General features: G+C 50.3%; 1 protein-coding gene across 2 annotated transcripts in view; it reads left to right on the top strand.

Moving 5' to 3' along the window:
- Positions 1-17,969, top strand: part of LOC308501669 (rho GTPase-activating protein 8-like) — a 52,462-nt gene extending 34,493 nt beyond the window's left edge. For both annotated transcript variants that reach the window (XM_081058373.1, XM_081058372.1), the window contains exons 8-13: positions 591-701; positions 11,622-11,695; positions 14,387-14,464; positions 15,219-15,347; positions 16,851-16,954; positions 17,584-17,969. In XM_081058373.1, the coding sequence (XP_080914499.1) occupies positions 591-701; positions 11,622-11,695; positions 14,387-14,464; positions 15,219-15,347; positions 16,851-16,954; positions 17,584-17,898 (811 nt within the window). In that variant the 3' untranslated portion in view covers positions 17,899-17,969. The remainder of the gene's footprint in view (positions 1-590; positions 702-11,621; positions 11,696-14,386; positions 14,465-15,218; positions 15,348-16,850; positions 16,955-17,583) is intronic.
- Positions 17,970-25,056: the final 7,087 nt, after the last annotated feature.

The raw sequence follows: 25,056 nt of genomic DNA, 5'->3' as shown, positions 1-25,056 counted from the left end.
AAGTACTGGGGTGCTGGGGATATAGAGCTGTGTGGGGAGTTCCCCTGCCCTCAGGACACTCCCACGTAGTGGGGATCACAAGTCAGTGATGACAGGGGATGCAGGAGGCACTTAACCCAGCTGGGGGGGACTAGTGGAAAGGGGATATCACGGAAGGCTTCCAGGAGGAGGTGACTCCTAAAGTGAGATTTAAAGGGGCAGTTGGCTATATTGAGAAGCCAGGGAAGGCTGTTACCAGCAGAGGGAAGCCCCTGTGCGGACACATGTTAGTGAAATATTGGCCAGGGGTTGGCAGGAGAGACTGGACATTTGACAGGGGTTAGACCATCCTTCCTGCTTTTTGTGGGAACACCCCATGGCAATGGGGGATTGTAAGTGTGAGTGTGTGTGTGTGTGTGTGAGAGAGAGAGAGAGAGAGAGAGAGAGAGAGAGAGAATGCGGTGTGGCACATGGGCCCAGACGGATGAGATACTCGGATGTCCCATAGATGTTCATGGGCATTTGGCCCCCAGACAGCCCTAGAGGTGGCCCCATGTGGTCCTAGGCTTCTCCCCTGCCAGGTGAGAACCGGGCTTCTGCTGTGTCCACAGGTACGACGAGAAGCTGCGGAACCTGCACAAGGGTAGGCCACTCCCTCCTGCCAAGACGCCGCCGCCGCGGCCCCCTCTGCCCACCCAGCAGTTTGGTGTCAGTCTGCAATAGTAAGTGAGCCTGGCCTGCTCTTGTTTCCTCTGTGGGACCGTGGGCCGCGTCTGTGTGTGGGGAAGTTTTTCCCAGGCCTTCGTCTCTGGTAGTCGGGCTTAACCTGCAGGAAAACTGAAGTGTGAGCTTGTCATTGAGACTGCGTGCTCCCTGCTGTGTGTGTTTGAGCACCTGCACGCAGGGGACCCAACAATGGGCAGCGGACCAGGGATCTGGGGTTCTTGCCCCAGCTTTTGTCACTGCTGCTCCCAGGCAGTTCTGGCCCCAGGTTAGGGCTGGGACACTTCCCACCACCTTGGAAGTGAAGCGTAGCTGCGTGCCTTGCTCTGGCCACTGAGACCGGAGCAGCTGTGGGATGGGTCACATGGGAGGGCAGTTTTAGTTTGCCTCCCCAGTGTGCCAGTGTGCAGTTTGCCTCTCGTGGTGACGGAAGCCAGGTTGAGATGGTGCCTTCCCAGCCTGCATCCCTGAGTGACCACAGCAGGCCTCCCGCTGACACCCACGCCAGACACAGAACACAAGTGAGAAGTAAACCTCTGTTGGGCTCAGCTGCCGTGGTTTAGGGCCTGTTGTTACTGTGACACCCTGTCCTTCCTGACGACTCTGACCCCTCATTAGCCACATGACCTTGAACTCACTCCCTTCTCTCAGCTTGTATTTCTGAAATAAATGCGTTGGGTAATGTGATCTTTTAACATTTAATGACTTGTAAAGGATTCTGGGCCACCCAGCCAGACCAACTCGTCTCTTTTAAGACTCACCTCAGTGACACCTCCTCCAGGAAGCCTTCACTGATGCCCCAAACTGCATGAAGGCCTGCTCTGTCGCAGCTCCAATCTGAGCAGGCTGCCCTGGGGAGTCCTCAGCTGTCCCCTCACTCAGCGGTGAGCACCTTGTCCATCCTCCTCTCCTCTGCTTCTGGCAGGAGGCCAGGCCCCAAGCCACCTGGAGTGGCGGAGGACAAAGGAGATGTTTCATCCTGCAGCCACGTGGGGCAGCTGGGTCTGATGTACACGGTGTACAGGGGAAGCAGAGCCGGGAGGGTGGGGTGGGATCCTGGAGATTACTCATTTCTCAAGAAATTACTCATTTCTTGTTGGAAACTTGCATGTGATTTGTTTTCTAACATATAAATTTAAGACTCTTTAAGTTGTGTGCTGGACCTTGAAGCACCTTGGAAGGCTGAGAAATGAGAAGGCTCTGGGCCGCGTCTGGGCCACGGGGTAAAGGGACACCTACATGCCACCCCGTTCTTGTTCCTTGTCCTTCCCGAGGCAGCTGGCTGTGGGGCTCCTCATGTCCTCTCTCACGGGCTCTGGGGAAGCAGACACAGCCCTGGGGACCCTCGTCTTCTTGGCCTAGAGTGGAGGAGGACACTGAGCCCCAAGGACACCCATGTCCTGTTGCCTGTGAAGATAGCGCTTTACATGGCAAAAGGGACTTTGCAGCTGTGGTTAGGCTAAGGACCTTGGATGGGGAGTTACCCCGGATTACCTGGGTGGGCCCAGTGTCATCACAAGGGTCCTTATAAGGGGGACGCAGGAGGGTCGGAGTCAGAGGGGAAATGTGAGGACGGAAGCAGGAAGCAGAGGCTGGGACATTGCGAGGCCACGAGCCAAGGAATGCAGGCACCTCTAGAAGCTGGAAAAGGCAAGGAACGGATTCTCCCCTAGAAGCCCCAGAAAGAGCACAGCCCCGCTGACCCATTTTACACTTCCGACCACTCGAGAAGTGAGATAATGAACTAGTATTGTTTTTTTTTTTTTTTTTTTTTAAAGTTTTATTGGGGAATATTGAGGAACAGTGTGTTTCTCTAGGGCCCATCAGCTCCAAGTTGTTGTCCTTCAGTCTAGTTGTGGAGGGCGCAGCTCTCTGGCCCATGTGGGAATTGAACCAGCAACCCCGCTGTTCAGAGTTCGAACTCTAACCAACTGAGCCATCTGACCACCTGAACTAGTATTGTTTTGAACTGCTCCCAGTTTATGGTAGGTAGTTATAGCAGCCGTAGGAAACTAACATGGGGCAGTGAGAGGTGGGTGGTTGTGTGGTTGTGGGGGATGGAGTTGTGCCTAAATCTTCTTCCCAGAGCCAGAGTCTGCCTCCAGGGACTGGGATGGGAGCTGGCCGCGAGCGCGCCCAGGAGATGGAGCTGAGGAGGGGTGGGGCTGGCATGCAGGTGAAGAGGTGCGAGTGGGTTCCTCGAGTGTGTCACAGCAGCTAAGATAGACCGTGTTTTCCAGAACTTTCGGCAATGCAAGACATGGTCTGCATTGTCCGTGTGTCACTGTCGAGCACTGGAAATGTGGCTAGTGCAGTTGAGGTGCTGAATTTCTAACTTTATTTAAGCGCGCAGCTCTAGACGGTCGGGTCGCACCCCTGCCTCCTCAACCACACACACAGTTGTGGTGTTCCCTTAAAGAGGCATTTTGTAAGCCCTTAGCGAATACAGTGTGTGTTCAAATAGGATGGATGTTCCCCTAAACATATCTGGAGCAAAAGTTCACCAAATGACCCTTCCTTTTCCTTTTTAAACACTAAATATATGCTGATGTGATCCCCACCCCTCCTAATGGCCCCCAGGAATGCGGGATGGGGAACGCACCTGCAGTGACCTCGGGCCCCTCTGGGGGCGTTGGTGAGAACTCAGATCTCAGAATAGGGTCCCAGGGAGGCCCAGGCAGCAGGCCCTGGATTTCCAAGCCATCTGTGACCCTTTTACCTGTTTCTGAGTCTTCTGTTGTCGGCCTTGATGCTTTTGGCCCGTCCTGAGGTTCTGCTGCTCTTGGTGTGTTCTGATGCCCAGGGGTCCTTGGTAGCCATGGCCGAGGCCACTGGCCTTTCCATCATTAATAAGCCCGACAAATCCAGCAATGCCTTTCAGATTGGCTATTTTGTTGTTCACAACTCTTTCTGTCTCCTTACGGTCTAATGAAACTTTAAAAATGAAAAACCAAAGCCATACCCAATTCCTAAAGCCATCCACCCGAGTACAGTGTACGGGAAATGGTTAGTAATATGTGTGGCCCTCTCGGCTCTGTGAAGTTCATCAGGGGGCCCTGGGGCCTTGTGTTTTGAGCAGGTGCCTTTCAGAACGTGCTGAAACAGCATTTGAACTCCAGAGCTGTCAGTTAGCAGATCGAAGGCAGATATTAGAAATGTCCCTTATACGGGCCGTGGGTCATTCCTATTCCAGGACCAGTTGTCACTGTAAAAATCAGTTCATTATATTGTTAGGGAATGATGAGGATCATTGCACAACCTTTGAAAACATTCTGCGTGTGCCACTTTGAGAGAAAATCCATGCAATTGCCTCTTTAAATTAATATTTTATGCTGTTTTATTGTGAATGACTGTAATAAAATGGCAATAAACATATTAAATAAAGCACCAAATATGTAATTTGCTTGGACTATGAATGAATGAAAGTCATTAAAATTCAAAACCAAATCCTATTCACAAATGTTAATTTGCTAAGTTAAGTTCTATAGCACACAACAGAAAGCTATCACCTTAGAACCAGCTAATTAAGTTAACATACTAACGGGGAAATCAGAGATTCAAGAGGTCTTTGCTGGCTTGCCCTCCCTGAAGTGGGAAAATGGAAACGTTCATATGTATTTAGTACAGCCCTATCTGGGCAGCCATGGCCTAGTGGGAAGAGGGAGGGGCCACCTTCGGGTGGGGGAGGGGAAGCAGGTCACATCCCAGCTCTGGGAAGACAAGCTAGCAACCTCAGTTTCTTTCTCTGTAACTGGAGTTGAAACCCTGCCCTCCTCACCCTCCAGGGCCACAGGTTAACAACAGGGTGTGCAGACAACGTGAACCAGTTCCTGCTGCCCAGTGCTTCCCCTGCTCTCATTCCTCCTTCATACTCCCCTCCTCCAGGAAGCCTTCCCTGATGCCTCAATACAAATAGGGACCATTTTTTGAAAAGACTACTTTTCCTCCCATTGAATTGCCTTGGCACCCTTGTGAAAAACTAATTGCCTGTAAATGTGAGGCTTTATTTCTGGACTCTCGGTTCTATTCCATTGATCTATATGCTGGTACCCCACTATCTTTATAACCAAGGCTTTTAGGAAGATTTGACATTGGAAGTGTTCTTCTTTTTCAAGATGGTTTTGGCTATTCTGGGTCTCTTGAATTTCCATATTAATTTTTAGAATCAGCTTGTCAGTTTCTGCAAAAGGCAGCTGGGATTTCAATAGGGATTGTGCTGTGTCTGGGGATCGATTTGGGGAGTATTGCCATCTTCACAATCTTATGTCTTTGAATCCATGAACACGGGCTGTCTTTCTGTTTATTTGGATCTTTTAAATCTCTCTAAGGGATGTTTTGTAGTTTTCAAGGTACTCGTTTTGCACTTTTTTGTTAGTGATCTGATGGTGATGGATTCAGGGTTGCTAACGCATTAGTGAGCAGGACCACGTGGCCCTTTTGGCCTCTGCTTCTCCCAGCGCAGAAGGTTTCGTCTGAGCCAGGGCCCGCTTTTGCAGGGGACGAGGCGATGGATGTCTGCTTTCTCTGCCCTTTCCCTGTGCTCGGGGTACACCTGTCTGTGGTCTCTGGCACCAGGTGGCTGTGCAGACAGCGTAAGATGCTATTTGGGAATGGCCCCACGGGTAGGGAATGGACCTCCCTAGGCTCTGGTTCTAAGTCATGTGCCAGCCAGACTTGCCAGGACCCCCCACTCCATTAGACTTTTCAGGACCGGTCTAGCTGATGATACAAACTGTTTCTAATTCCTCATCTGCCTCACAAAGAGGGCCAGCTGTGCAGAAGTGGATCGCAGCATTCCTGGGCTTGTTGCCACCTCCCAGCAGCCCCACTGTGTACCAGACCCCCACCCCCTTCAGAATTTATATTAACAGCCTGTGGACTATTGCAGGTACGAGGTCTGGGAAGTCAGATTTGATTTGTTTGAACCCTAGGCTGCGTGACTTCAGATAAAACAATTAGCCTCTCTGAGTCTGTGTTGCCGTCTATAAAAACGGGGACACTGTGATGAAGTCAGTCGGCTTAGCAGTGCGCCCAGCGCACAGTAGGTTGTCACAACGCGGTGCTTCCTCTGATGTTCATGTACACGGCCCAGTTCTGTGGGCGCCCAGGCCCTCCCGGCTGGCTTTGTGGCTGAGACCGCTGATCAGTGGTGTGAGCTGCAGCCATCCATCCCGTTTCAGACATTGGGAAGGGACGTGAGGCCAATGACCGGTCGGAGGTCTGGGGAAAGCCTGTGTGTCCAGCGAGGCAGGCCTGTTCCACACGTGTGTTATCACTATAATTTCAGGATACCCTTCCTGCCTCCCTATTCCGACTGCTTTTAAAAAGCCAGAACCTCTCCTTTCTGCGCATTCCTTGCATGCAAAACCAGGGAAAGAACAGGATCTCAGTTACTCAAGGGGAGGGGGCGCGAGCAAGAATTATGTGCTGTGAGTCCCAGTGCCCCCCGGGGGGCGACGGCTGGCCCGGAGCATGCTGTGCCCACCGGGGAACTGCGCTCGCCTCCTAGAGCCCCCCACCCGCGTGCACCTCGGAACTTTAGTTCAGGGTGTGGGTTTAGCACAGTCCATGCGTCCTTGCAGAGACTTGGTCCTGGAACCGCACACCCGGAGATGCGCGAAGGGACCTGGTGTGAGGATTCGTCACTGCTGCCCTGGGGTTCGCCACCCAGCCAGGAGCACAGGCACTTTTTATCCAGAGTCCCCTGGAGCAATTGTCATTCTCTGCACGGACTCAGTCAGTCCCTTGAGTAAACCCTTTTCTGAGCCAGCAAGTACGAGAGGAGAGGAGAGGGGAGGGGAGGGACAGGGAGGGGAGGGGAAGGGAGGAGAACGGAAATCCAAATTGTGGTCTCTGCTCTATCGAGAGCAGTAATTTAATGTCAGGGTCCCTGTTCTGTGCTTTGCTGTGAGAGGCGCAGGGCGGATGTCGGTGCTTTTTAAATGCCCAGAGACAGAAGCATGCTTGACTGGAAGCCCTGCGACTTTGGGCAAACCCTCCCTTTCTGGAATCTCAGTTTCTCATGATCTCACAGGCCCCCTTCCTGCTTTGGAAGTCTGCTTGTAAAACACAAGGTGTCAGCTAGCTGTAGGCAAAGGGGTCTCTTGGCGACCACAGCGATCACAGCTCATCAGGGTCCAGCCTGCTCAGTGGGTCTCAGTTGGGACCCTCAGTAGGGAACAGTAACTAGTTCAGGCTTTGGAATCAACAGACCCATGCTCTAGCTGTGTGACCCTGGGCAAGTCACTGCAGTGTGCTGGCCCGTTTCTTCATCTGTGAAATGGGCTACCTGTGTTTGTCCTGAGAAGTTGCTCAGCCCCTAGCATTCCAATGATTTTAATTGTCAGTACCTTTGGCTTGCAGTTGAACAAAGCCTTTCACATCCTTTACTGTTTAATACTTGCAGCTCCCTGCAGGGAGGTTGCCAGCATTCCTGCTTTCCAGATGGGGAAACTGAGTCTGAGGAGGCTAAGAGACAGGCTGAGGGCCACTCAGCTCAGGGCAGGGCCAGGACTGGCATGGGTGTGTCTAGTCCCAAAGGAAACAGGAAGAAAAGAGCCCACAGCTTTGGAGACCCTGGGAGATAGAGAACCTGTCCTCATGTTCCTCCCTCCCCACGGACACAGAGAAGAGACTGCCTGGACACTGCTTGGGACCCAGGCCTCCTCCTCCCTCAGAGGGGCACACAGGAAACCAAGTTGGAGAAGGGCGGGGAGGGTCTGGCCCACATTCTTACATCAGCACAACCCACAGAGGCGGTGGCCGTCCTCAGGGCCCCTTCACCAGCCGCATTGCTGTTTGGTGTCCCAGCCGTACAGCTTCAGCAGAAGAGAAATCACCAAGCAGCCCAACTTTCCATCGAGATCAGGACGTGCCGAGACCTGTCATTGCTGTTGATGAAGTACGAATCATCCTCACTCGTGTGGACCAATGTAAGAGTCTTCTGCTAATCTTGAATAAAGTGGAAAGCAGCACTGATCCCACATCCACCTGATGAGTCTCTGCAGAAAGAACATGGATTTGATTCAAGGCCAACCTTGCCTCCCGGGCTGCCACCTCACAGCTTGTGGGACCTTGAGCTGGTCACCTAGCCTCTCACAGTGTCCAGCTCCGATCTCGCATTTGGGCTAATAAAATTACAATGGGAATTAGATAATACAGTGTTTCCCCGAAAATAAGACTCTAATGCGTCTTTTGGAGCAAAAATTAATGTAAGACCCAGTATTGTATTATATTTATTATATTATATTATTATTGTATTGTATTATATTTATTATATTGTATTCTATTATATTATTATAGACCCAGTCTTATTTTAATATAAGACTTATATTAATTTTTGCTCCAAAAGGCACATTAGAACTGATGGTCTGGCTAGGTCTTATTTTCGGGGAAACACGGTATACAAGAGCACAGGTTTCTAGGCTCAGACGCTTGGGTCTGAGTCCTGGCCTTATCCATTCATGACTGTGTTTTCCCGTTATCTATTGCTGTGTCACAAGTTTTCCCAGCACTCAGCTGCTTCAAACAACAGCCATTTTATTATATATCCTGATTTCTCTGGGCTTAGAATTTAGGTGAAGCTCAGCCAGGCAAATTCATTCCGTGTGGCATTGGGAAAGTCACCAGTGGTGTCCAGCTGGTGCCTAGTCAGGAGGGGCCAAAGGTCCAAGGCTCCCAGCCTGACATTCTCAGGGTGGCCACACTTCCTGCAGGCTGGCTCGGAGCTTCTGGCAAGAGGTTCCTGAGACTGGAAGTGGAAAATGCCCAACGACTTAATGCATGACAGAAGAAAGTTCATCTCCATTCAAAGAAACACAATAAAATTCAGCAACCAACAGTGTAAAATTCCCAAAGAAAAATTACAAGTCATGCACAGAAGCAGGGAGACCCGATCCATAACCAGGAAAAAGCTCAATCAATAGAAACAGCCCCCAGTGTAGTAGTCTAGGTTCTCTAGAGAAGCGGAACCAAATAGAAGATGTGTCATGAGGGGTTGGCTCACGTGGTTATGGAAGCTGAGAAGTCCCAAAGGCCGCAGTTGACAAGCTGGAAAACTCAGGAGAGCCTGTGGTGGGGGTCCCCTTCCAAGTCAGAGTCCAAAGGCAAGAGAAAATGGATGTTCTGGCTTGAAGACAGGCAGGAAGAGAGAATTCTCCCTCACTGGGCCTTTTCTTTTGTTCAGGACCTCAGCAGGTTGGGTAGGGCCACCCACATTAGGGAGGACAGTGTGCTTTACTCAGCCTACAACTCAGATGTTAATCTCATCCAAAACCACCCTCATGGACACACCCAGAATACCATTTAACCAAATACACGCACCCCGACGTGGTCCAGTCACGTGAACACATAAAATGAATGATCACATCAGAGATGACAGAGATGATGGAATTTGCGGACAAGATCATTAAGCCGGTGGTAGAAAACACAAACATGGTGAAGAGTCATCTTAAGAAGAAACCAAGTGGAAATTCTATAGATGAAAAATATAACTTCTAATAGGAAAAACACACTGAATGGGATTAACAGAAGATTAGGCATCACAGAGGAAATTAGTGAACTTAAAAACATAACCATAAAAATGATCCAAAAGGAATCACAAAGAAAAAACAAAGACTAACCTGTGCCATAATATTAATATTACCGTCTAGTATATGGATAATTGGAGTCCCAGAAAGGGAGAAGGCAGGCAAATATTTAAAGAAATGATGGCCTCAGTTTTTCCAAATTTGATAAAAACCCACGGATCCAAGGACCTCAGTGAACCACAAGCATAAGAAATGTGAAGAAAACTACACCAAGGAACATTGTAATCAAATTGCTTAATACCGGTGACAAAGAGAAAACTTAAAAGCAAACAGAAAAAAAGGACACCCCATACAGAGGAGCAAAGACAAGAGTAACAGCAGATTTCTCATTGGAAATATGCAAACCAGCTGGCGATGGAGCAAAATCTCTTAAGTTTTAAAAGTTCCCATCTTTTTAAGGAAACAAGTTGTCAACCGAAGATTATATACCCAACAAATATCTTTCAAAAAGTGAATGGAAAGACAAAACTTTTTCAGATAAACAAAAGCTGAGAGAATATATTCCCAGCAGACCTACACCATAAGCAATATTAAGAGAAGCTCATCAGACAGAAGAAAAATAATGCCAAATGGAAATTTGGATCCTCACAAAGGAATGAAGAGTTCCAGAAATGGTAAATATAGGAGTATATAGTAAATACATTTATGTTCTTGTTTTAAGAATAGCTTTGAAAATAAATTGTTTAAACAAGAATAATAAAGTAGGTGGGGTTTATAATATTACGTTGGTGCAAAAGTAATTGCAGTTTTTGCACTTATTTTTAACCTTTTAAACCGCAATTACTTTTGCACCAATCTAATAATACTTTGGAGCACTGTACAATGTGTAACAGTGACAACAAAGGGGACGGGGTTGGAGTGGAATTATACAGTTATGAGGTGGTTACACTATAAGTAAAGGAGTATGATATTATTTGAAAGTAGACCATATTGTATTAAATATATGTGTTGTAAAAACAAGCCCAACACAAATAAAGAAATATGTCTAATATATTAATGGGGATAAAATGGAATCCTAAAATATATTTAATTAATATGCAAAACCAAGTTAAGAAAGGAGGGAAGAGGAACAAAGAACAATTAGCAAGATGGTAGGCTTAAACCTAGCCATATTGAAATTTCATTAAATATAAGTGGCATAAACATTCCAATGAAAAGATAGATATTCTAAGATTGGATTTAAAAAAGGAAGATCCTACTGTTGTTTAAAATATTAAAATATACAAGATGCTATAGGCTCAAAGTAAAAGGATGAAAAAGATATCCAGTAAGACCAAGGATTTCATCACAATAAAGGAGACATAATCCTAAAAATGTATAGACTGGTAACAGCTTTAAAGTAACATGCAGCAAAACCTGGTAGAACTGGAAGGAGAAAGACACACCGTTCTAATAGCCAATTTCAATACCTTTCTGTAAGTAATTGATAGAATAGGCAGAAAATAAGTAGTCTAGAAAACTCAAACAACACAGTCAACCAAATGAACCTAGTTGATGTGTAAACACAATACCTCAGAACAGAAAAACACACTTTTTTGTTTGCTAATAAGTGGCAAAGCAGGACTCCAGCCGGGGATATCTGACTTAAGAGTCTTTTCCGCCTCAATCCAGCACAGTTTCTCAAAGGGGCAAGAAAATTCAGCCCACAAGGAAAGAGAAAAACGTGAAATAGGGACAGTAGGGACAGTAGAATGACACTTTAGCTGTGTAGACCTGAAAGTTCTGGCTTCAGCCCTGATTCCGCTGGCTGCGGTAAGTGTGTGTGTGTTTCTTTTGCATTTATACATATTTTTAAAGTTTCCTTATGTGAATCTGTATCAAATTAGCACAGTAAGAGAACAAGTGTTAACAGCTCGTCTGAGGCAACGGACTAGGTTTTCATCAAGTGTGTTTTTCGATTGGTCAGCATGCAGGCCAGGTCCCCGTTTCTGCCCGCACAGCCACATCTCATGCCTCTGGACCTTCCCCTGTGTGTTCCCCTCTGTCTGGAATGCCCTTCCCCCTCTTTTGTCCTCTGAGGCTCCTACTTGTCCCCCACAACCCAGCTCAGTAGTCGCCCCATGTGAAGCCTCCCACCCCCAGGTCCCCCCCGTATCATGGGCATCTCTCTGGGGGAGCCCTCAGATGCTGCTTTATCACTTTTATTCTTTGTGCCTCTCTTTTGGCCACCAGACCACCTGCTTCCTGAGGGCCACAACTGCAGCTCTCTCCCTGCATGGCTCCTCGGTCCTGTGTCTTCACAGGCGTCTGGACAGGACCAAAGCCCCGTGATTGCTGTGATCACCCATCACGCCCAGGTGAAAACTCGTGCTTTCTTTCCTCTCCCCTCAGCCTCAAAGACAAAAATCAAGGTGAACTCATCCCCCCTGTCCTGAAGTTCACAGTGACATACCTGAAAGAGAAAGGTGAGTGAGAGCTGGCTCCAGCCCAGGGATGTGAGAGCTGCCAGGGAGGCCTGTCTTGGGTCCTTAGCACCCGCAGGCCAGGGAGTTGGAGGACGGGAACCTGTGCAAGGTGGGTGACAGGATGGGATGGGCTCAGGCACAGTGGCTCCAGCTATGGGCTCTGGACCTGGACTGTCTGGGTTTGAATCCTGGCTCCACTGTGTGCTAGCTGTGTGACCTTGGGCCAGTTACTTACCTTCTCTGGGCCTCTGTTTGCTCATTTGTCCAATTGGGTTAATGACAGTACCTGATTCACAGGGTTGTTGTGGGGCCTAAATGAGATGACGCATGTGAAGCCATCCGTGGAAGGCTTGATTTGCAGATGCCAGTGCCAGCGGGGTGGGTTACTTGGAGGAGCTGAGACTGGCTGCTCCTCGATTCCTGAGGCCAGAGCTCCGGTGCACAGGGAAGGGGTGTGGAGGTTGCTTTTATCCTAACGGAGGAGGAACGGCTACCAAGGAGGGATGGCCGTCTCCAGGAGCAGGGCTGTAGGCATCAGACAGGAAGTGGGAGCTGTCACTGCTGGGGCCCCTGGTGGTCTGTCACCGGCGTGACCCAGGAGCTGTGTGTGCTAGTCTTAACAAAGCTCTATGAGATGGCATCTCTGTAGCTGGGGGATCTGATTGGTGTTTGAAGCTGTCTCTGCTTGGGCTAGCTGTCATTTGTCGTACTTCCCTTTCTGTTATGTATTTCAGGAATGGACAAAAGATAGTGCCTGAAGACCAAAGTCAGAAACTGAAAGGGGGTCTCCCTTTTTAAATATGTCAATTCCTTTATTCGTTAAAAAAAAAGAAAAGCAGTCCAAGTATTAGGAGCTCAGTATATACTTGTTGAATGAACCTGTGAATTAACCATTCACTCATTGGACACGCCCTGTATCCAGCGCTGGTCCAGGCACTGGGGTTGGCACAGTGGCCGCAGCACACGGTCCCACCTTCTGGGCTCACGGTGTGTACTGAGAGCTCTCTTCATTACGTTTTTCTCCATAGAGCTGTAATGTGACAACCACAGACTCTCGTGACAGGGAAGAGCTGGTCAAAGAGATCAGGGAAACCTGAGCTCTGACACTCAGGCAGGAGGTCACCTTATTAGTTTGCTGTGCTGTGTAACAAATCACCACAAGCTTGGTGGCTTGAAACAGCATGGATTTATGGTTTCACAGTTTCTGTAGATCAGAAGTCCAGGTCCCTCGGGGACCGTTCTCTGCGCAGCATCTCACAAAGCTAAACACCAGGTGCTGGCCGCTCTGTGTTCCTTCTGGGAGGCTCTGGGGAAGAACCCACTCCGCATTCATTCAGATTGTCGGCCAAATTCAGTTCTTTGCAGTGGTAGTTCTGAGACACCTGTTTTCCTTGCTGGCTGTCAGCCACAGGCCTCTTTCTGTCCCATGTGGCCTCTGCCACCAATGGAAACAGTCCCACGTGTCAAATCCCTGCCTTCCCCCGACCCCGTACTCCAAATTTCTATTGCCAGGAGGAACCTGGTCTCTTTTTAAAACCTCACCCAATTAGGTCAGGCCCACCCAAGATAATCTCCATATTTTAAGGTCAACTGCCTTGGACCTGAATGCCATCTGCAAAATTCCTTCACTGCAGCACCTAGATTAGTGTCTGACTGAATACTTGGGAGAAGGTGCGTGTGGACGAATCTGGAGGCCAGCTCATAATTCTGCCTACTACAGTCACTCAGCAATAAAGAGAGGGACCAGCCCCCAGTTAGAGGGGAGCAGCGCATGGAAAGGCTGAGGGAAGGAAGGAGCACGGAGCCAACCAGAAGCTGGATGGAGGGCTTAAAGGGGCAGCAGGCAGGAGAGTGGAGAAGCAGTGGCCAGACCACGTGGGTCCTGGCAAGAGCCCACAGGAAGCTGTCCTCTGGTTGATGAGCACAGGGAAAGGCTCCACACGGGCTGATCGGAGACTCATACACATGTTGAATAGCTCATTCAGCTTCAGAATGGAGAAGGACTGGGGAGTGGGAGAGGGGGGAGCCTGGGGGCCCAAGGCACTTGGTAATGTTCTGTATCTGTTTTGTCCAGAATGGGGGCCACTAGCCACCCATGGCAGTAGCCCAAAAGAGCATTTATGTGGCTCGTGCATTGGTGACTGGATTTTTTTTTATTTTTAATTTAAATCACCATGTATAGGTACGAGTGGCTGCGTTATTGGACAGGTCAGCTCTAGACACTCATGGGAAGAAAGGGAAGCAACAGGCTTGGAAGCCCCCTGGGTGCCTGGCACATGCCCCACATTATCATGTCCATCCTTTCCACAGCCCTCGGAAGCAGGGGCTTGAGGCCTTACTCTGCAGACAAGGCAGCTGAGCCCAGAGAGGCTAAGTACTTTCTCCAAGGTCACACAGCTGGATGAGACGGAGTTGGACTGGACCCGAGTCTGTCTGACTTTGGTGTCAGTCTCTTTCCAGTCTCCCTTCCTGGGGGCCACAGAGATGGGCAATTGGGGAATTAGGATTGGGGAATATAAATTGAGAGGAATAAATAAGGGGGGTTAGTGAATAGTGAGGAGGAGAAAAGAACCAGACTGGAGAGAGTTCCCTGCCAGCCACAGAGGGTGACGCGCAAGCAGGGGGAGTCATGGAACGTTCTGGAAACCTCCTCTGGGGCCTGTGAGATGCCTGGAGGCTGTTTCCCTACAGGACTACACACAGAGGGCCTGTTCCGGAGGTCGGCCAATGTCCAGACTGTCCACGAGATCCAGCGGTTGTACAACCAAGGTGAGTCGGCCCCCAGAGACCCCTCCCCGAGCCTCCCTCCCCCCGAGTTGCACAGCCCTCCAGGGCCTCAGGGCCCCAATACCCAGGGCAGCATAACCCCAGGGCTGGGGGACCTGTCCAGGGCAGTCCTGTGCTCAGGCCCGTAGCCTCCGGGGGCAGGAGGCCACCTGATGCCATTCTGCCTTTAGGGTTTCTCAAACACACTCAAGTCAGGTGGGCAGGGCATTGTTTCATGGAGCTTCCCTCAGGCAGCTCCTCTGGCTGGCACAGAACGGCTTCCTCAGCTGCCCTGTATCACCTGCAGGTAAGGGGACATGGCATCAGAGGTCAGCACGCCAGGGACATCAGTAAAACAGCTCACTGACAAGGAGGTCTCCCCACTACTGCACGCACTCTTGTCATTCCCACTCATCAGGTGACAGGACTGGCCCTTCTCAGCACTGTGTGCTGGGCACTGGGGACCGTGAGAGTCGGGGCCCCGACCTCAGAGCGATGGCATCCTAGGTGGGACCAAGCCACACAGCAGAGAACTCAGTAGCACGCCCCAGCCTCTGCCAGGCACCCCGGAGAAGCAAGGAGGTGGGGTGACAGCACCCCCATTTCCAGGAGAAGACAGAATCATCACCTGGACATGTGGCTCCAGCATAAGGCTTTTCCTGTTGGAGGTTTAAAGCCATTTTGCATCAGAGCCCGGTTTGAAGCAGGAATCCCCAGCTCAGGGTCGGAGCTCAGAGGCAGGCTGCTCTGTGTCCAGGCAAGCCCGTGAACTTTGACGACTATGGGGACGTCCACATCCCTGCCGTGATCCTGAAGACCTTCCTGCGAGAGCTGCCCCAGCCGCTGTTGACCTTCAAGGCCTATGAGCAGATCCTTGGGATCACAAGTACGTACCTGCCCCAGGGGGAGCAGCCCAGGGCCAGCTGGGCGTGGGGGCTGCCTGGCCTACTGGTGCCATCTGGCGCTGCGGGCCGGGAGAGGGGGCTGCCCCACCCGAACTCCTGCCGCGCCCCTGCCAACCTCAGCCAGGCCACCAGTGTCCATGGGTGAGGTCGGGTTGTCAGTTGTAGCTGGGCTGAGCAGCAAGGAGGCCAAGGGTGTGCTCGGCGTGATTCCCGGCGCACAGTGAGTGCTTCATCCACGGTGGCTTTGTGACAGCGAGCTGGTCCCTGCTGTTCGCCAGTCAACACTCTTTCTTGAAGGGACCATAGAGAGAGCTGGAAGTGGACCTTGCCCCGGGGTCTGCTCTGGGACCATAATTCTTAGAAAGATGAGCTGAGGCTGGAAAGCTGATTCCAGGAAAAGATGGCGGACTCCAAGCACATTGGCACATCAGGTCCATTCACATTACCCAACGACAGCCTGAGGTCACGAAAGAACGGCTTTTATTTAAAAGCCAGCAAGAACGTTCACACTAGGGAATTTTGGTGTCTTTCAGCGGGGGCTGTGTTTGTAAAGCACAGAGTGTTCACGGTAACCCTGCCCAAGGCTTAGCGGGAGGCTGGCGCTGGAGGAGTGTGTGTGTGTGAGTGTGTGTGCGTGTGCGTGTGTGAGTGTGTGTGTGTGTGTGTGTGCGTGTGCGTGTGTGTGAGTGTGAGTGTGTGTGTGTGCGCGCGCGCATGTGTGTGAGTGTGCGGGCCTCTCCAGCAGGAGCTTATGGAATGCTTGTTAATTGTTGAGGTTTTTTTTTTAATCGAAGTTTATTGGGGTGACAGTGGTTAGTAAAGTTACCTTGATTTCAGGTGTACAATTCTGTAACATCATCTGTACAACACATTGTGTGTTCACCACCCAGTCAGTGATTGTTGAGTTTCGACTTGAAGTTTCCGGAGCTCAGTGGAGGGTGCACTTAGGAGGGAACTGGGGGTCTCAGAGCCGGCGCAGCTACGTTCAGGCCCCTGGTGGGGGTGGGGCCTGAGCTGCTGAGAATCATACACAGGGTAAGTTAGTCTAGAGCGGAGACGGCACACTTTTTCTGTAAAGGGCCAGATGGTCAGTATTTTAGGCTCTGCGGGCCGGACTCAACTCTGCTGTTAATGCAAAAGCAGCCGTAGATGATATGTAAGCAAATGGGTGTGGGTCTGTGCCAGTAAAGCTTTATTGACAAAAATAGGCCATTTGGCCCCCGGGCTGGAGTTTGCCAACCCCTGGCCTAGACTATTCCCATCTATAAAGTGGTTGGGCTTTCTGGGCTTTCTGGGAGGTCAGAGCTACAGTACCCATTGTGAAGAAGGGAGTGGAACTCGTAGAAGAGAGGGGTTTGCTGAGAACAGCCACACGGCCGGGAAGTAAATGGGAGCCACAGGCCCAACAATGGGACAGTCGGTCCTCCCTACACCGGTGCCTTCCCCCCGGGAAGGACTCAGGAAGGACCCTCATGCCATCGCAGGTGTGGAGAGCAGCCTGCGGGTGACCTACTGCCGCCAGATCCTGCAGAGCCTTCCGGAACACAACTACGCCGTCCTCAACTACCTCATGGGCTTCCTGCACGAGGTGAGTGGACAAAGCAGGGTGCTGGCGGGAGGCCTTGCTCTCCACGTCAGTGCCCACACAGCCCAGGGTCTGGGGTCACAGCCTCCCTCAGCTTGGCACGCCATTCCCTGGCCCAGAGGAGCTCATGCAAGGCCTCGTGGGCAGTAACTCCACTGAGAAACCCGCCGTGTGCCCGGCGGGGTCATCGGGTCCGCCCCTGCCATTCCCATCCCTGGCTGCCTTCGGTTACTGCCCATGACCTTCTTTACTGGGGGCCTCTGTTCCCACGTCATCTCCTCAGCCAGGCGAGTTCTGGAGGGAGGGGCTGTGTCCCCGGGTCATCTAGGCAGGTGACCCAGAGGCCATGCTCCTGCTCACTGTGCCAGAGACCCCACCACCACCTGAGTGGACTGAGTCCTCTGGAGTACAAGAGGAGTCGGAGGGTGCTGGAGGGACCCCAGAAGAAGGGCAGAGCCAGAGGGTCCCTTGGGACATCAAGGCTGATCCTTTCCCTCTACGATGGGGAAACAGGCTGGGAGCAGGGAGGTAGCAGCAAAAGGTCTCAGTGCTGGCTGGTGGCTCCCAGCCCAGCGCTCTGCCCACTGCCAGGACCCACGGGTCACTCCGCTTGCCTCGCATGTGTCCTGCAGGTGTCTCGGGAGAGCATTTTCAACAAAATGAACAGCTCCAATCTGGCCTGTGTCTTTGGGCTGAATTTAATCTGGCCGTCCCAGGGGGCGTCCTCCCTGAGTGCTCTCGTGCCCCTGAACCTGTTCACCGAGCTGCTGATCGAGTACCACGGAAAGGTCTTCAGCGCCCCGGACGCCCGCAGGGAGCTGGGCGCCAGCATGGTTGGGGGAAGAGAACAAGGCAGCCCCTCCTCCGGAGACGTCTCCACGCCCGCGGCACCTCCGTCCCCTGGCACTGGCCTGGAGACTCCACTGGTGCTGGCAATATCACGCTGAGGTCTATCCATCTGTGCTCGCATTGTGTATTTTGTAAATTTGCCATTAAATGAACTTTTACTGAACCTTCCAGTGGCAGTTCCGTGGTTCTGGTTTTTAAGCTGTGGGCTGAGACAAGAGGATGGATCTGTTCGAATTATAACCGGATATGGCTTAACTGAACATGGGAATTGATTGGCTAGGGCCTTGTATCCAGCACCTATTGCAGCTATAATGCTGTGTGACAAACCAGCAGCTGTTTACTCTGGCCCGGCAGTCAGTGGGTCAGCTGGGCGATTCCGGTCTTGTCGGGACCCGCTCACACATGTGGGGCCGCTGGGGAGGGACAGCTGTCCTGCAGGTGTCACATTTCCCTGTAGTGGCTGAATGGGGTGTGTCCCCATGACGCAGGCAGAAGTGCAAGCACCTAGTACAGGCAGGTTCCCAGCTTTGGCTGCTGTCATATGTGCTCACACCCTGTTGGCCAAAGCCAGTCTCATGGCCAAGGCCGGGTCACAGTGGGAGGGCTCTGCAAATTCCTTGGCAAAGGGGTGACTATGGGCAGGGTGGAGAATTAAGGCAGTAAAGCAGTTGGCCTTCCTGAGGGCTCCAGGACGCGTTACTGCCCTGTGGTCCTGGCCATTCAGTGATAAGGACATAGATCCTATTGAAGTTTCTGCAGCAGAGGACATGGAGCTGGGTCATGGGGTGCTGGGATAGGAGACCCTGTTGCTCAAGGAATTATGTCTTCCTTGGGTGAGGGAAGGCAGATGTGGTCGGGGGCCAAGGTAGGTGCCTCCTCAGGGGTCAGAGGACGGTGACACCAGTGATGCAGGGCCACAAGCTGGCGAGGGGACTGCTGCCACCCTCTGCTGGGTCCCTGCTGAGTGCCAGGGGTGCTGCAGAAGGACCTTCCCCTCCTGCCTTTTGGGACTCATGGCAGCCCAGCCACGTAGGTATTCTTGGTTGGGGCTTGAGGGGACTTAAGTGACACCCCTCTTCCCTGCCCGAGCTCAGAACATTCAGGGTGAGGCCGACTGACTGGAGACCTGCCTTGGGCCTGTGGCCAAGGGCATTTGCTCACAGGTCACTCTGACTTAGACAGATTCACCACCTGGGCACCACCCTGAGCCAGGTTAACCGCCACGTACCTGTTTCCTATCTGAACACGGTCAAACAACACCACGTGGGCACCGCCACAGTATTTTGGACACTTCCTGGACTGGAATCATTTCGATCTTTGTGTTGAAAGCAGTCTCTGGTGCCCCCAGATGGCCGTCCACGGCCCTCGGTCAGTACGGCCCACGCGTACTTCTCTTCAGCAGCTGCAGTTGCCCTAAGCAGAGGGCAGCGGTTTGCAAGTGCCCTGGAGCTCACAGACTTCGAGAGGCTCCAGCCCCTGCTCACCCCATGCCAGCCTCACCGAGCTCGACGACCACGGCCTGTGCCCTCACTGCTCCAGGCTCCAGCCCTGAGCCCTGGGCATTCCGGAAGCCATCAGAGCCTGCTGATGTGAGCGAGTCTTCTGGACTCCTCGCTTGTCTCCTCCCCACTCTTTCTTCACTGGCCTGCCTGCATCTCCCTTTCTCAGTTCCTGGGCTCCCCACCCCGTTCCCATTCTTCATCTGTCTTTTCTGTTCCTTTTAGCTCACTCTCCCGGTCAGCCTAAGCTAGAATAATTCTCTTGTGCATCTTAGAAAGTGATTATTGTTTCATTTCTTCTCTGCTCTGCTACAAAGCCTTTTTCCTTTCTTTCATTCTTTATTCTTTGTTTCTAAACACAACCCTCCAGCTCTGACCAACCACCCAGCACAGGGAGCCCAGGCCGAGCCTGAGCGGGATCCCAAAGACGGACTCAGTCTGGAGCCCGAGGCAAAGCCCCGCCTGTCCCCTGGCCGCAGCCGCTGGAAAAGCTACCTGGCATCTTGTACTCACAATTCAGAACAATGCTAAAACGGCCTCTGAGTGCTGTTGTAGGAAAAGAAAAATCTGAAATAAAAATTATGGTCCCCTGAAGTACACACCAATGTGAACACCAGCATGAACAACGACAGTAAATCAAGTCTCATGCATTATGCAGAAAGGTTTACAGCGCAAAGTTTACGTTCATGAAATATACGTCTCCAATTTTCTGACGCCTGAGGGGGTCCTGAGATGTTCTCCCGTGGCTGCTTTGGTAACAGTCTTCCCTTCACAAACGAGAATTGTGGGATCCTAGCTGCAGCATGGTGTGGCCTTGTCACCCTTCCCTGAATCAAAGCACCATTTCCTGATCGTTCCCACATTATCGGTGATAATGTCTCAGAAGCACATGCAGCGCACTGCAGCTTAAAACAATGAAATGCGACGCTGAAATGAGGACTCCAGGGTGTCTGTGTTGGCAGGAGGTGTGGAATAAATTGTCCAAACATTCACTTTTACAGGAATGACAGATTTTAAGTGACTCCAGAGAGCAGGCAGGCTGCCCAGAACTTGTAGCTGATATGCAGTGAATTACTGTATCCTGTCCAGAACATAAAAAGTCTGAAGCAAATCAAAGCAGTCAGTGTGCCCTGAAGAGAGCCAGGGCAGTCACTGGGGAAGCAAGGACTGAGCACCCCACCTCTGGTACCAGCTCAGATTCACAACTGCGTGACCCTAGGCGAGTCATTTCACCTGATGGGGAGTTCAGAGTTGGAAGGCTCAGCTTGGGATTCTGTCCTACACCATGGACGTGTGACTGGGGTAAGTTCTTCGAGCTTTTCCCCATTTGTGTAATAGGAAAGGCAGGGTCCACTTTGCAATTCCACGTACTTTAAAGCACCTGTTTTGTGCCAGGCAGTGTCAGTCTCACAGTTAGGTGGAAAACAAGGAAAGAAATGCACGCACTAAATGTTTTTAGAACTAAAGCAGTATGTGCAGGATACAGGCAGGTGCAGGGAGGGAGACAGGAGAGAGTCATGAGCAGCTGAGGGTGGTGGTCTTCCCTGAGATGGAAGGGATACAAGAGGAAGAGCAAGTTCTGTTGGTTTGATAACAAAAAGCTTTACTGCTTTGTTATAAGGACAATATAACTGCTGGGGGTGGGGGGTGGAAATCAATGACAGAAAGTGTAAAAAAAGAAAAAAGAAGTGAACGTCACTTGAAATTTTATCACCCATAGAAAATCATTGTTAATACTTTGAGGAATGGGCCCTTGCACGTTCTGTGGGTAGAGGTGGAAATTGTTACAAGTACTTTGAAGAGCAATTTAACAAGCTGGTAAAGTTAAAGCTGATCCAGCAATTGGCATGTCTAGGTAAATAGCTGGAAAGGTAGGTGCAAGAGTATGAGTGCTGTGTTGTTGTCTGAGAAAATAGTTAGAGGCAGCTTACATGGCCGTCAGTGGAAGGAATTGCAGGCAAATTGGAATCACAGCCACCTGACTGTGTCGTGTCCTGCAGTTAAAATGAATAAGCTGGATCTGTATGTTTCAACATGGATAGACCTCAAAATAGTACTTTGAGAGGGCAAAAGGTTGCAGAATGATAATTACAGTGTGCTTTCACTTGTATAAAATTAAAAAGCTCCCCAATCCAGTATATAGTTTATGAAGTGAACGTTGTTATGCTTTTTGAACGACATACATAGAAAAAGAAATGTTAAAAAGTGAACAGGAAGGTGACATACTAAATTCCTCATAGAGGAACAAAGGGGCCTTTACTTCTGCAATGTTTTCTACATGTACAAAATATACCTAAGTGTTCCATTTCCGGCATGGCTGAACAATTCCTGCAGGACTTGACCTTTCCACAGACACCTGTGAGCTCCAGACAAAATATATAAAACAACACAACTAAATCCACAATGACTTGGACAAGAATGGGTCCTGGAGGGAAGAGAACACTTGGAAAAGCAAATGGCACAGGATGAGCTTCCATTATGTGGCTTTTAACCTGAGCCAGACCAAAGTTGGCACCTCTGTTAGCGTGCCTGTATCTCCAATAGAAACTCACAATCGTTTTGGCTCAAAGAACAGAGGACAGAGTTTGGAACAACCACAATCACTAGAAAAGGAGTAGGGAATTCCAGACAGGAGAAGCCAGAGAGGGGCAGCCTACAATCTGTGCATAAATTCTGCTCAGAGTTCTGCCGGATCTCTGAGCCACATATGTGCAGGACAGACACAAGCTGTGGATAAAGGAACTGAACTGAGGTTTGAGCGACCGATTGACAGAGTTTGCAATATGAGTCCATCCAAGTTAAATGCCTGCTAAAGCAAACAAACAAAAACCACTAGTCTTCAGAGGAATACAACAGAACCCAGCATAATTTTCACAGTGTCCAGGACCCAATAAAAATTATTCATCAGACAAAGAAAGAAGAAAATGTAACCCACTCTAAAACAGTCAACAGAGACCAAACTTAAAATGATACAGTTACAGTTATTGGAAACAGTGCTAGTCTAGGATGTAAAGGTAGCTATTACATGCATCCTGAAGTGTATAAAGGGAAATATGCTTACAGTAAATGAAAAGATAGGAAGTCTCAGTAAAAAACATAGAAATCATGAAAAAACAAAGGGGAATTCTAGAATTCTAGAATTCTAGAAATATAGTATCTGAAATTTTTAAAAATTATAAAAATCAAACAAAACACTGGTGTGTTTATTAGGAAAATGGAAATGACAGGAAAGAGTCAGTTCCTTGAAGCTAGACCAATAGAAATTACCCTATCTGAAGAACAAATAATAAAAAGTTTGAAAAAAATATGAACAGAGTCTCAGGGGCCTGTAGGAAAAGATCAAAATATCTTACATACACATAGTTGAAGTTTCAGAGGCAGGAGAGAGAGAGACAGAGAGACAGAGAGACAGAGACAGAGACAGAGAGAATAGAGCACACAAAAATTGAAAATTATGGCCGAAAATACCCCCAATTTGGTGAAAGACATACATTGTCAGATTCAATAATATTAGCAAACCCCAAGCTTGAAAAATTACACCTAAACACACAATAGTGAACTTCTGAAAACCAAAAATAAAGAGAAAAATCTTGGAGGCATCCAGAAAAAATGAAACATTGCAAACAGAAGACCAACAATGGATATCAGCTGATTCATGAGCCAAAACTATGAAGTGCAAAAGACAGTGGAAGAATACCTTGGTCCAATATGATAAAGGAATAAAATGCCCAAAGGAGAGGGAACGTATCAAAACAGAATTCTATACCAACAAAAATATTCTTCAAGAATGAAGGTTAAATACAAACATTTTTCAGGAAAAAGAAAACTAAGGAATTTTTTCACCAACAGACCTGCACTACAAAATATACCAAAGAGGGCTGGCCCGGTGGCTTAGATGGTTGGAGCACTGTGTTCCTAACGCTGAGGTCGCCGGTTCGATTCCCACATGGGCCAGTGAGCTGTGCCCTCTACAGCTAAGATTGTGAACAACAGCTCTCCCTGGAGCTGGGCTGCCGTGAGCAGCCGGAGGTTAGCATGAGGTGCCATGGGCTGCTGTGTTGTCATGCAGGGACTCTGGTCCCGCTCCCCGCATGAGAACACAGGACATGGTGAGGCCAAAAAGGAACACCCACGGAGCCATAAATAGGGGAGTCATACCACTATATTCTCGCTGGCAGCTGGGTTGGAGATATGAAAGCAAACATCCGCCAGTACCCCAACAAGGGGTCTTCCTGCACCCAGTCTCACTGGTGGCCAGGCAAGACACAGGAAGTAGGATCCACACAATCTGCAATCCGCCATCCGCTTCTCTACCAACCAACCAACAACCGCTCCACGGGGGTCTAGCTCTCCGGCAGCTGCTGGGCTCTTTCTATGCTGGCCGCGTTATTAGCTCAGCCACGGCAGTTATATCAGTGGCCAATGGCTAACTGCTTACAGCTGACGGCCAATTAGCCACAGCTGACGGCCATCTACTACCTGAGCCAGACCTTTCCCCTTAAGCCCAGAGCCGGGAAACCTCTCTGAGACTCTGTCCCCACACTCCACCTCTATAGGGTCTCGCCTCACAATTTACATGACAAGCATCTTCTGCAAGGGTCCCTGTGCCATTTTAGCCTACAGGTACCTACGGACAGAAAGAAACAGTAGTCTTAGCAACCAACAATGGCAAATCTCTTCCATCTGGGAGGATACACGCTAGCCTTTTGTCCTGGGAAAGGAGGGTCGCTGTCACTGGCACCTTTCCCGGTTTGTGGTACCAGACCTTTATGGCAGTGCTTGGAGTCCCTTGCGTAGTTTCAACATGTAACAGAACAGGGGACCCCATAGTGAGAGCACATAGGTTCCCTGCAAAATCATCCCGGTATCGGGACCTCCATATACTACAGTCACTTGCGGTGGCCACTCAGCCACCACCCCTGGCGTCACTTGCAAATCATGAGTCAAACCAGCCCCCCATGGGGCTATCAGGCCCAACCATCGACAGTGGTGGCCTTTGACCCACCAGGGCCAAGTCCATTGCTGCCGTTCCCCTGCTGTCAAGCATGTGGGTGCTGGCAGCAAAATGTTTCCATTTCTGCCGTAGCCTGGCTTTACCCGAGTCTCACTGGTGGTAACTTGTAATTGAATGGGAGCGGCCGTTCGATGTAGCAGAGCTTCTACTGGTGCCGGTCCTCCCTTCCGTGGTCTCTCATTCAGGACTCTGAGGACATCCCATAGACGCGAGGCCCAGTCACGCATCGTGGGAGGGTGTTTTGACACCCAGAGACCTTGCTTCAAAAGGCCGTTGTAGCGTTCAATTATGCCAGCTGCTTGTGGGTTACACGGAGCATGAAACAACCATTGCACGTCCATCCTGGCAGCCCAGCGCTGCACCTCTTGCCCCGTAAAATGGGTACCCCTGTCACTTTCAATGACTTGGGGGCGCCCATAGAGGGCGCACAGCCGTGTAAGAGCGACCACTGTATGTCGCTGATCCGCAGCCGGACAAGGCCAGGCAAACATCAACCCCGTAGCAGTGTCCACTGCTGTAAACGCGTATATCGCATTGCGGGCCTTAGGCAGGGGTCCAATGTAATCCACTTGCCAGCGAGTGAGGGGCACCCTCCCTCGCGTTATCTGCAGTGTCTCCCAGGGGAGCCTCCGCCTTTGGGGACTGTCCTAGGCACAGACAGCACAATCATAGCAGGCATCTTCTATCTCCTGCCATTTCAAAGGCAGACCCCAGCGTCTGCTCACCTGCCACATGGTTTGGCT

Source organism: Rhinolophus hipposideros (assembly GCF_964194185.1).
Source record: "Rhinolophus hipposideros genome assembly, chromosome: 9".
Taxonomy (NCBI): Eukaryota; Metazoa; Chordata; class Mammalia; order Chiroptera; family Rhinolophidae; genus Rhinolophus; species Rhinolophus hipposideros.
Note: the sequence above shows the minus strand (reverse complement) of the source record. Positions and strands in the feature narration are given on the sequence as shown.